General features: G+C 46.8%; 1 protein-coding gene across 3 annotated transcripts in view; it reads right to left on the bottom strand.

Moving 5' to 3' along the window:
• Nucleotides 1-12,189, bottom strand: part of LOC110337879 (ribosomal protein S6 kinase alpha-2) — a 171,924-nt gene that overhangs the window by 82,142 nt on the left and 77,593 nt on the right. For all 3 annotated transcript variants that reach the window (XM_029532883.1, XM_021220936.2, XM_029532882.1), the window contains exon 2: nt 822-938. In XM_029532883.1, the coding sequence (XP_029388743.1) occupies nt 822-938 (117 nt within the window). The remainder of the gene's footprint in view (nt 1-821; nt 939-12,189) is intronic.

Here is a 12,189-nt window from a genome sequence, read left to right as displayed (position 1 = left end):
CTCTTTCTGGCACAGTCATGTGAAGACTGGCAAGATTCGGCAAACATCCACATGCAACACAAAAATAGTGACTCTAAAGCGCTGGGACAGTTCTGTTCACACTTCAGGGAGCGTTGGCTTTCTGGTATACTCGGGCCCTTCTGCTCTAGCTCTCGGGCTGTCAGTGTGTGCCCATCTCGCTGTTGATCCAGTGGGTACTGTGTGTGGATGGGGCACGAGGAAAGAGCCAGCATTTCCCATCTCCTGAAAGGGATCAGCCGCCGTTGCCATGATTCGTGGGGTACAAGGACATGTGCAGGCCCAGCACACAAGCCCCTTCCAGCTTGGATGCATGACTGATCTAACTCACAGCAAAACAGTATAAAATAAGCCAGTTCCTTTACTTTACAAGTGGGGAAACCAAGGTATCAAAACTACTGTGTCATTGACCAGGTGAAGAGCAGAAACAGACTCCAAGGCCCGGTCTTCCTAGCTCTTGAGTGACAGTTACATAGGCCAATCCGGAGAAGGCCTTTCCCCCTCTCTTTCTCTCCTATTCTCTCTTCAGTCACTTCCTTTTCAAAAGGAGCTGTTGCGGATGCCCCTCTCAAGACTCCCTGGCTTAAAAGGGATGGCTAATCCGGCTCCTTTAGTAATAACCACAAGCCAAGGGGACCCTGATGAGCATGGGAATGTGGGTGATCTGGCTCTTCATGTTTCACGATTCTGACAAACACAGGCTCAGCTAATGTGGGCAGTTCCGTGCCCGAACTCTGCCAGATTCAGCCAGTACTGCCTTTGCGTCTGATTCCAGCCCACCAGTGTTGATCCATTCAACTCACCTTTCCATAGGACCCTTGTCCTAAAACCTTTAGCAGCTCGAACTGGGAGGGGTCTGCCTTCTCAAAGCCTTCCTTCACATGGTTGCTAATGTCAATCTCCTTCACAATGCCTTCTTCCTGCAAGACAGCAGTGATGTGCGGTTAGGACACAGCCAGACCCCCCCCCCTTCACGCCATCTGTACCCCTCAATCTGAGAAAGTTGTTTGCTCTGGGGGGCTTCAAGAATGGGGGATTGAGATGGTGTGCCATAACTGGTGGTAAGCCTTTAATGCTTTCTCTCTTCCAGAGGTTTCTGTCACCTCTCGCCAATACCACAGGGAAATCTGAATGTATTCCCCATGAAAATCACTCTGCAGGTAACAGTTGAAATAGTTGCTTTCGGGCTCTCTGCAATTCCCCAAGGGCCAGAATCTCTGTCATGAAACACACTAAATGCGGGATTCTGGCACAGTGCCTGAGAAAAGGAGTTTTTTGGGTTTTTTTTTTTTTTTTAAGTATAAAATGAAGTTTATTTGGGAGTATGGGAAGTGGGGATTGAAAGGAAGTGGAGGCAGAGAAAGGGGGATAGAGAAGGAGAGAGAGACGGGAAAAGGCTTGCGGGGAACACATGGAGAGAGGGGGGAGGGGAAAGGAGAGAGCGCAGTCAGGGCAGGGTTCGGGTGGGGGTCAGAGAGGGACCAGGACTCTTAAAAATAACTCGATGTTTGGGGGAAGAAGCTGGTTTCAAGGCCAGATGCCAGCTCCACTTACAAAGATATCAGCTCGTGACTTGTGAGAGAGAAACCAGAGGCAAGGGTCACCTTTGCATGCTGTAGATGACAATGAGCACTAAGAAATCCTACTGAATGTTTGCAGGCTTCCAGAATGTTCTAGGAGGGCAGGAAGTAGGAAGGGCAGCCACAAAAGCAGCTGTAAGAGTGGAGCCCCGCCTTCCTGTTTCCATCTGCTCCTGAAGCTGGTCCTGTGCCACAGTGCTCCATACAGAAATACCACAGGGAGAGAGCTGGTCTTCCAGTAGTGCGGACACACCTGTGAGCACGGGAAGCCCGCCACTTCTGCTCCAAGGGACACACCCCACGACCTCAGGACACAGGAACTGAGGAGCACCCTGGGAAAGGATTCTCCTGGTTTCCGTCCATGGCGGGAGCTGGTCCTGTGCCACAGCGCTCCTTACCCAAATACCGCCAGGAGAAAGCTAGTCTCACAGGTAACAGCACCACTTCTGCTCAAATTCTTGGTACAAGAGGGACCCACCCAGAGCCATCAGGACACAGGAGCCAAAGAACAGCTGGGGACAGGATCCTTCCGGTTTCCATCTGCACTCCAGAGCTTACCCTGAGCCACAGCTCTCCATATACAAATCCCTACCAGAGAGAACTGGTCTCCCAGGAGTACTGAAACACAGGCTTATAGGAGGGAAAAGCCACAGTCAGAGACAGAAAGACCAGCTAACACTACAGCTAACCAGATGGCAAGAGGCAAAGGCAAGAACATAAGCAACAGAAACCGAGGCTACTTGGCATCGTCAGAACCCAGTTCTCCCACCACAGCCAGCCCTGGATATTCCAACACACCAGAAAAAGCAAAACTCTGATTTAAAAATCACATCTCATGATGGTGATAGGGGACTTTAAGAAGGACATAAATAACTCCCTTAAAGAAATACAGGAGAACACAGGTAAACAGTTTGAAGCCCTTAAAGAGGGAACACAAAAACCCTTTAAAGAACTATAGGAAAACACAACCAGACAGGTGAAGGAATTGAACAAAACCTTTCAGGATCAAAAAATGGAAATTAAAAACAATAAAGAAATCACAAAGGGAGACAACCCTGGAGATAGAAAACCTAGGAAAGAGATCAGGAGCCATAGATGTAAGCCATCAGCAACAGAATACAAGAGATGGAAGAGAGAATCTCAGGTGCAGAAGATAACATAGAAAACATTAACACAACAGTCAAAGAAAATGCAAAAAGCAAAAAGCTCCTAACCCAGAACATCCAGGACAAAATGAGATGACCAAACCTAAGGATAATAGGTATAGAAGAGAATGAAGATTCCCAAGTTAAAGGGTCAGTAAATATCTTCAAAAAAATATATATATATATAGAAGAAAACCTTCCTAACCTAAAGAAAGAGATACACATAAACATGAGAGGCCTACAGAACTCCAAATAGTTGGACCAGAAAAGAAATTCCTCCTGACATATAATAGTCAAAACACCAAATGCACAAAAACAAGAAAGAATATTAAAGGTAGTAAGGGAAAAAAGGTCAAGTAACATATGAAGGCAGATCTATCAGCATCACAGACTTCTCACCAGAGATTATGAAAGCTAGAAGATTCTGGGAAGATGTTATACAGACCCCAAGAGAAAACAAATGCCAGCCCAGGCTACTATTCCCAAAAAAACCCTCTCAATTACCATAGATGGAGAAACCAAGATATGCCATATAAAAACAAATTTATACAGTATCTTTCCACAAATCCAGCACTACAAAGGATAATAGATGGAAAACACCAACACAAGGAGGGAAACTACACCCTAGAAAAAAAGCAAGAAAGTAATCTTCTTTCAACAAACCAAAAAGAAGACAGCCTCTCAAACATAAAAATAACATCAAAAGTAATAAGAAGCAACAATCACTATTCCTTAATATTGCTTAACATCAATGCAATCAATTCCCCAATAAGAAGACATAGAATAACAGACTGGATATGTAAACAGGACTCAGCATTTTGCTGCATATAGAAAATGCACCTCAGTGTCAAAGACAGACACTACCTCAGAGTAAAGGGCTAGAAAACAATTTTCCAAGCAAATAGTCCCAAGAAACAAGCTGGAGTAGCCATTCTAATATCGAATAAAATCAGCTTTCAACCAAAAGTTATCAAAAAGAATAAGGAAGGACACTTCATACTAAGAATCTACCAAGAAGAACTCTCAATTCTGAACATCTATGCTCCAAATGCAAAGGCAACCACATTCATAAAAGAAACTTAACTAAAGCTCAACGCACACATTGCACCTCACACAATAATAGTAGGAGACTTCAACACCCAACTCTCAGCAATATCAGACCATGGAAACACAAACTAAACAGAGACACAGTGAAACTAACATAAGTTACGGACCAAGTGGATTTAACAGATATCTATAGAACATTTCATTGTAAAACAAAAGAATATACCATATAATCGGTCACAAAACAGGCCTCAACAGATAGAACACAATTGAAATAATCTCATGCATCCTATCAGATCACCACAGGCTAAGGCTGGTCTTCAATAGCAACAAAAACAACAGGAAGCCCACATACACATGGAAGATGAACAATGCCCTACTCAATAACTTGGTCAAGGAAGGAATAAAGAAATTAAAGACTTTTTAGAATTTAATGAAAATGAAGGCACAACATAGCCAAACTTATAAGACACAGTGAAAGCAATGCTAAGAGGAAAACTCAGCTCTGAGTGCCACCAAAAAGAAACTGGGGAGAACTTACACTAGCAGCTTGACAGTACACCTGAAAGCTCTAGAATAAAAAGAAGCAAATACACCCAAAAGGAGTAGACCACAGGAAACACTCAAACTCAGGGCTGAAATCAACCAAGCATATACAAAGAATCAACAAAACCAGGAGCTTGTTCTTTGAGAAAATCAAAAAGATAGATGAACCCTTAGCCAGACTAATCAGAGGGCACAGAGACAGCATCCTAATTAACAAATCAGAAATGAAAAGGGAAACATAACAACAGAAACTGGGGAAATTTAAAAAAAATCATCAGATCCTACTACAAAAGCCTATATTCAACAAAACTGGAAAATCTGGATGAAATAGACAATTTTCTAGACAGATACCAAATACCAAAGTTAAATCAGGATCAGATAAACCATCTAAACAGTCCCATAGCCCCTCAAGAAACAGAAGCAGTCAAGCAGTCATTAAAAGTCTCCCCCCCCCCAAAAAAAAAAAAAAAAAAAAAAAACAGCTCAGGACCAGATGGGTTTAGTGCAGAATTCTATCAGAACTTCAAAGACCTAATACCAATCCTCTTCAAACTATCCCCCAAAATAGAAACAGAAGGAACACTACCCGGTTCATTCTATGAAGCCACAGTTACACTACGTATTTCACCTTGGAGATGGAAGGGTTTCCGTCTAATCAGGAACCTGCCACAATTTTCCTTTCATAGAGGACTTCATACAAGATTTTTTTTTCTACTTCTATCATGTTTAATGGTCCAAATAGATTTTTAAAACTGGTCGAGTGCATATTACATTTAGCTTCAGAAGATATCATGCATATCTAAGAGGTATTTAACTACTATAAATTATTTCAATGACCTAAAAAATGTCAATACTGAGTTGTATATTTTAAAATAAATTTTATTAGTTTAATTAAAAAAAAAATAGAATGCTCAAAAAAAGGGGGGAGAGCCCCAAACAGGGATGGTTAGACTCCTTACTTCCTTGTTTTTATCTCCTTTATGGCTTTCTCGTGTTGTGTTGCTGCAGCTAAGGTTCTGGGTACTACATTGAATAATCATGGTCAGAGGGGGCATCCAGTCTCATTCCCAACTGTAGGGGAAGGGTTTAGATTTTCTCCAGTTAGAATGTTGGCTACAGATTTGTTGTATAAACCACATGTTCTTTCTCAGTTGCAGATTTAGCCTATAACGTGTGTGTGTGTGTGTGCATGCATGTATATATACATACATATAAATACATGCACACAGGAGCATAAAACGGAAAGGACAGTGAAGCTATCTATACTCAAGGTACCTCAGCAACATGGATGCCTAAACAGGACCAGAACAACAAAGCAACAGACAACACCTTAGGATGGCGGGGATCTCAGAGCCCCACCCCTGACTACAGGCAGCTAAGGACCACAGAGGGGGTGAGGGCTGGGGGGAGCTGGTTACACACGAGTTCATCTAATTCCAAACGGTCAGCCCTGAAATCACAAACACACAAAGGCCGCTAGAAGGACTCAGCAGAGTGGATCTCTGTGTTTGTGTACTTACACATATACAGACTATTAACAGTTACGAAGAGGTCGTGGGTTTGAGAGGGAGTCGGGTGGTGTACACGGGAGGGAGAGGGGGAGGAAAAGAAGGGAGATGACATTATTATATTTTAACTTTATTATAATATACTGAATAGAAAGGAGACCAAAGGAGGGTAAATAACGGGATTGATGGGGGATGTGAAAAGCTGACACACAGGACATAAGGGGGGAGGGGTGGGGGAGGGGGAGGGAGAGACTACAGAGCGGTGAAGGAAGGCCAGATAGTAAAGACAATGGACAGGAAGGAGAGGAAAACCTAAGGCATGCTGTGCTCCCTTGAGGACATCTGAGTCCAGTCAGCCCTCTGCTCTTCTGTCTCTATCTGGAAGTTATGTCCTACCAGCCTCCTACTGGGTAAACTGTAACAAGTGTGTAACTAACTGATGGTGCCCGAAGCAATTCATTCCCTCTCTCTCTTCTGCATTTCTCTCCAGAAATGTAAAGCCAATCAAGACGACCATTTGTCTCTCTATATAAGAAAACTGGATGCTACAACGCCCCCTCCCCAAGGCTTACCTACCATTATCCCACCCGGCTATACTAATTAGATCTCAGGTCTGAGCTTTGGAAAACAGATAAGAATAAATGACCCTGCTGCAAGGAGAAAAGGGTGGAAACTAATGGCGTGACTGCTTTCTGGATGCAAGGGAAAAGGGTAGATAAAGCAGCCTGGTGGTCTTAGCCGCATGGGAGTGTTCGTATTTGGCAGGAAAGATCCCTCTGGAGGTAGGGACAGAGTCTTCAACAAGGTGCATAGTGGGAGTCCCACGTGCAGTGGGGGCAGATGTTTGTAGGAGAAAGAGAGCTGAGGTGGGCTTGGTATCAATCTTGGAAACCAAGGAAAAGCCTTTAAAGGTGACCCAGCAGCTAGAGAGGGAGGGGTTCAGCAGTCAAGAATGACTGACTGTTCTGCCTCCAGAGGACCAGAGCTCAGTTCCCATTACCCACGTCAGGCGGCTCATAACCACCCATGACTCCCTCCAGGAGATCCGACACACTCTTCTGTCCTCTGAGAGCACTTCCACACACACTGCATACATGTACTCGATGATGATGATGATGATGATGATGATGATGATGATGATGATGATGATGATGTAAAAACAAGGCTCAGTGTCAATCACAGACCTCTGAATCAAGTGTAACACACTTATCTCACTTTCCTGGCCTGAGATAAGGACCTGAGACTCTGACACCTCTGCAAGTTTGCTGGGTGCACACTCTGCCTGGGAAATCCCAGCAGGAGATCTCCTGGGACATAGTTCCTGAGTGGCAGGCAATGAGAGGACTCTGTCCCTCCATCTCTATCCTTGGCTGTGTGTTCGTTCAGCTTCCTGCTAGAAGTGGACCTTCTCTGGGATCCTTGTGAAGAAGAAAGTGTCAGAATGGGTGTGACGCTGCTGCCCTGGGGTCCACAGTGTTCACTAGCCCAGTGACTGTCAACAGCAGAACCCAGACCAAAGCAGTCACGGGTGGCTTCAGAGTTCAGTTTCTGAAACTGAAGAAAACTTTCGGGCAGAAACCTCATGGAAAGGAATCTAGTAAATTCCTTTCTCAGTCTTTCGCTTCCTTCCTTCCTTTCTCCCTCGCTCCCTCCCTCTCTCCCCTGCCTCCTCTTTCTTCTCCTTTTGTTGTAGTCAACTTAGCTATTTCACATTTTTTAAAAGATTATGACATAAGAAAAATAAATGGATTTAGCTCCAAGCTTTCCAATGTAGCCTCCGCCCCCAGCCCCCAGCAACCGCCATGTGCTTGTCTATCCTTGCTTGGTCTGTCAGAGCTGGGAACCTGGCACAGAAGGAAGACTCAAGTAGAACAAAGGTATTTACTGAAGCCCGTACAAACCAACAATTACAGGCTTCCAGTGACAGGCGCAGATGAAGGCTGACGAGAGAGGGGACAAAATGAAGCTGCATCCCTGTGAGACTCACAGCACAGTTAACTCCTGAGATCACATTCTCTAGGAACACCGTGCACCAAGAACTCAATGATCTGCAGCCCGGCCAATTGCAACCCTCTCTGTGACATTCTACAGGTGGTTCCGGTCCTGAGCTCCTTGTCCCCTGCACCCTGTGTCCTGGTTTGGAAGAAGCAGGCTGGCGTAGCAACTCTCCCAGAAGCCACTGGGATTCCCATCAGGCCTCTCAATGTCCATAGGTTCCTCCACAGGACGAGACGTGTATTGAGCCAACTGTATATTCTCTGTTGTGTCACTGTCTACCGAGCATCTACTCTGTAAGCACCTACAAAGGGATACCTTGTGGGATAGTTCAAATGTTGGCCTCTGTAGGACACCCAGCTCAAGACAGCATCCTGTGTTTGGTGTGTACATGACCTCGTCACCCTTACACCCTCCCTATCTGTAGAGTGAGAAGAGCTGAGAACTTTCTATAACCCTGAGGCCATCATGGACATTATACATACATGTCTGAGTTTGAGGAAACTATATTCGAACAACTCCAAAAAGCCATCATCACTTGAGGTCCGGCAAAATACTCAGTCACGTGTATCCAGATCCAGATACGCACGCCACAGAGAGATCACACACCCTGTTGACCCTACGTGAGACGCTGGGGATGGTCCACCTCTGGTCCTAAGATGTCAAAACGTCAATTTTTTTTTTAATCCTAGATAAAGCAGACTGGAGCTCATCCAGGGAGGGTGCCCATCTGGATTATCAGGTGAGAAGCCTGCTGACGTTTCCTGAACCCAAGGAATAGCACGTCGGGTTTTGGAGGCATACAGCAACAGTACAGCGGGAACCCTCAAAACCCTGACCAGAGCAGAGGCCTAACGTCATCAGCAGTGATCTGGTGCACAGGGTTCTACTAGCAGCATGGACTCCGATGACTTCCGCGCCTTACTAGAGGAGCAGACATTAAAATAACTGCCTGTTAAACTTCCACATTGGACTGCTTGTGTGCTGTGGCGGCATCATCAAGCTCCTTGAGCACTTGCTAGTGGATACGTTTTGGGTTTGGCCTCTTAACACAAAGCAAGAAAAGTGGTTAGTTTAAAAGGAATGGCCAGCCTTGGTGGGATCGTGAGTGGCTGTTGGGGCGGAACAGGAAGGAGCCTCAGAGCCAGGCCAGCTACCGGAGTGCTTCCAGTCAGAATGATAACTCTCCTCTATGCTTTGCCCCAGACCTGGAGTGGCGGCTATCTAACTGGTATCGGCTGTCACTGTCTTCCTGTCACCAGACCTCCGGCTTACCCACGGCTGGAAGGCCCAGCACCTGAACCGAGCCCCGCACGGCTGTAGATGAACTTTGGCAAAAGGCCAAGGCACTTTAATCGAGAGAAGCATTCTAGCAGCAGCTGCTTCTAGGAGCTTCTGAATTGCCCTTCTGTCTCGGAACGACAGCCTAGGGACAGTAGTGCAAATCCCCGCTGAGATCTGTGAAGGTACTCTTGGATCTTCCCCAGAACTCAGCCCCACTGCAACACACACAGGGCTGGGCAAAGTCTTCTCACAGCCAACAGGGCTTTATATCTCAGAATACAAATCTCCTAGGAAGACCGTCCAAAACAGTGGCTGGCTGAGGGTGGGGTTACATTTGTGGAACATTCTAGCACATCTCTAGGATGTGCTACTTATGGAGACAACAGATACAATTCATAGGCTCAGTCTTCAGCCACTTCTTCTCAGAGCAACATGTTTTTCTCATTCTATTTCAAGCTCTTAGAATAATGGTTACGCAGAAAAATTGCTGCCATGTTTTTCACATCAGGTTTTCACTAGATTGAGTACATTTTAACCTCATTTCAAGCCTTATGACTATCATGCCTTGGGCCCCTGGCTAGCTTCCGAGAGTGGAGTGTGACAGTGGGCCTGCCCATAACCCACAGACTGGGTGTGAAGAATGCTCAGTGAGCATGGAGCTGCTGGCAGCAGGAAACCTCACAGTTCTGTTCCCTTTCCGATCTCTCCAACTGTGGATACGTATCCTGACTGGGGCAGGCTCCCAGCACACATGACAACTGGGACTGCCAACACATGCCTCAGCACGTCTACGCTCTCCCAGATGCACGGCGTGACTTGCATGAGGAAAGGTATCCCCTCTTCTGGTCCTGGATACTCCCACATCCAAGTAGACAAGACCTGTCCCTAAGAGAGAACAGAGCATGGCTGTGTACTGAGGGTGTCCTTCCTTCTCACCCAGACCTGCCTCTACGGACACTGTGATGAACAGCATAGAAATGGCTCCCAGTGGCTCATATAGTTGGATGCTTGGTTATTACGGAGTGGTAATACTTGATAGAGATTAGGAGATGGGGCCTCATTGGAGGAAGTGTGTTACTGGGAGTGGGCTATGGGATTTCAAATGCTCAAGCTAGACCCAGTGTCTCTCTCTCCACAGACAGCTCTTTGGCATGGAAAGAAGCAAGATGCGCTGGTAGGGTTGAGGGTCAAAGACTGCCAGGTTTTATCCTGGAGACTCTGGAAATGGGATGGGGAGACTCAGCACCCGCCAAGGAGCAGAGTCAACGGCACAAACCTTCCCCCAAGATCAGGAAAAGAAATAGATCCAAGAGAAGATAGGGAGCTACCGTTTTCTCATCAATTTGAACGATTCTACAAACACTGCCTGGATTGGGTGTCCTTATTCTGGGAGGCTGGCTACAGTGCTCTGCTGAGTTCTACTTGGAACCCAACGGAAAGCATTGACGCTTGTTGAAGGGCCCTTCACACACCTGAGCAGCAATCTCTGCTGAGACTAACCTGGGAGTGCGCCTCTCACAGAGGCAGGCCTAGAGGACGTCGGTGGCCAGCGCCACAAGTGGACTTGGTATACAACGCATCAGGTGTTCCTGTCATATCCAAGAATTCCCTGGAAGGAAAATGCCATCACACAAAGCCCCCCAGGGAATGGCTAGTACCCCTGATCATCTCCCCAAACACATGCTTGAGGAACGGAAAGACCAGCACACACTTGGGGAACAGAAGGACCAGCTCCTTGGCCTTGAAGCTGCCCCACAACTTCCCCAGTCTTCACTACTGTCAATGGCCACTGGTCCTGAAGCCCCACTCCTCCTCCTTAGGCAGACACGCCATCCCAGAATGCCCTGTTGAGACTCATCCGCAGCACTGGCAGGTGTGCCCAGCAATCCCTCTTCCATGACTAAAGACAGCCAATGCAGACATCATTCAACTGGAGGAAAGAGTTCAAATGACCCGCCCATAAGGAAAACAACCCGGTGATTTCAATGACGTCATCGGAGGGGATCATCCCCTCCAAGCTGGGGAGTTGTTACTTAGACAGACACACAAACCTAAAACATCTGAGGGAACTGGAAAACAACTGGGCACCAACCCAAGGCTCCCCAACCTGCATTTCTGCCTTTACTGTCTACAGACCTTCTCTCCGGTCTCAGAAGATGAACACCCAAGGTCCCTTTGACATCTGCCCATTTGGAAACTCTGAATCCTTGGCTCGCTCGCGCTCTCCTGCTGCTCCATCACCCCACCTACCAGGCTCTCCTCCTCACTTCCACACGCATCACCTTCCTTCTCCCTCCCTCCCAGGCAGAAGAGCTGAAATGCACACCTCGCTCCCTCGGCAAGTAGGTGAGCCTTTTGGTTTTTGTCTTGACAGTGTCTCCCGTGAACTTGAATCAGTCCCTTGTTATCTTCACTCTGCTCCACAGCTTTTCTGAAGCCACCAGCCTGCCTTGGCCTAGAAACTGGCCGTTAGGGTTCCTGGCTCCTTGCTGGGGCAATCCACTTCAATCCACCAATGTGTGTGCAGGAAGGGGCAGCCTACAGGAGCTGACTGGGCGGTAGCATGTGCTCCATGTTCTGTGCTGGCGCCAGGCGAGGCGTCCACACTCCTCACGCCACTTTGCCTTCAGAGCGCTCTGAGAACAGATGCTGCCTCCTCACAAGGGCAGATATGAACTGAGGACCACAGAAGCTTCACATGGCCAAGCAGTCGATTTGCTTACGAGGAACTAAGAAAGTCTGAGAGGCTGATAAGCAGGCAGTGCACAGGACATGTAAGCAGTGACCACATCTGTACACACATCCATGTGTGCACATTAATAAATAGCAGTGAAGCCAACAAATCGCTTCTCAACTGGGGTGAAGTCGAGAAGCTGCAATCCTTGCCTTCCGGGTGACAGTAGCATCAGAGCTAAATGGAGAGCCAAAGACATCGGCCAGTAATACTTAACAGCCTCGGCTACATCACTGTGGCAGGCTATCCCCAAAGATAACGGGTTCTCTGCCTCCAGGTTACTCCAGTGGAGACATGCAAACCATGTCTGATGTCTCAACACGTGGGATCTGCGA

Source organism: Mus pahari, chromosome 21, assembly GCF_900095145.1.
Source record: "Mus pahari chromosome 21, PAHARI_EIJ_v1.1, whole genome shotgun sequence".
Taxonomy (NCBI): Eukaryota; Metazoa; Chordata; class Mammalia; order Rodentia; family Muridae; genus Mus; species Mus pahari.
Note: the sequence above shows the minus strand (reverse complement) of the source record. Positions and strands in the feature narration are given on the sequence as shown.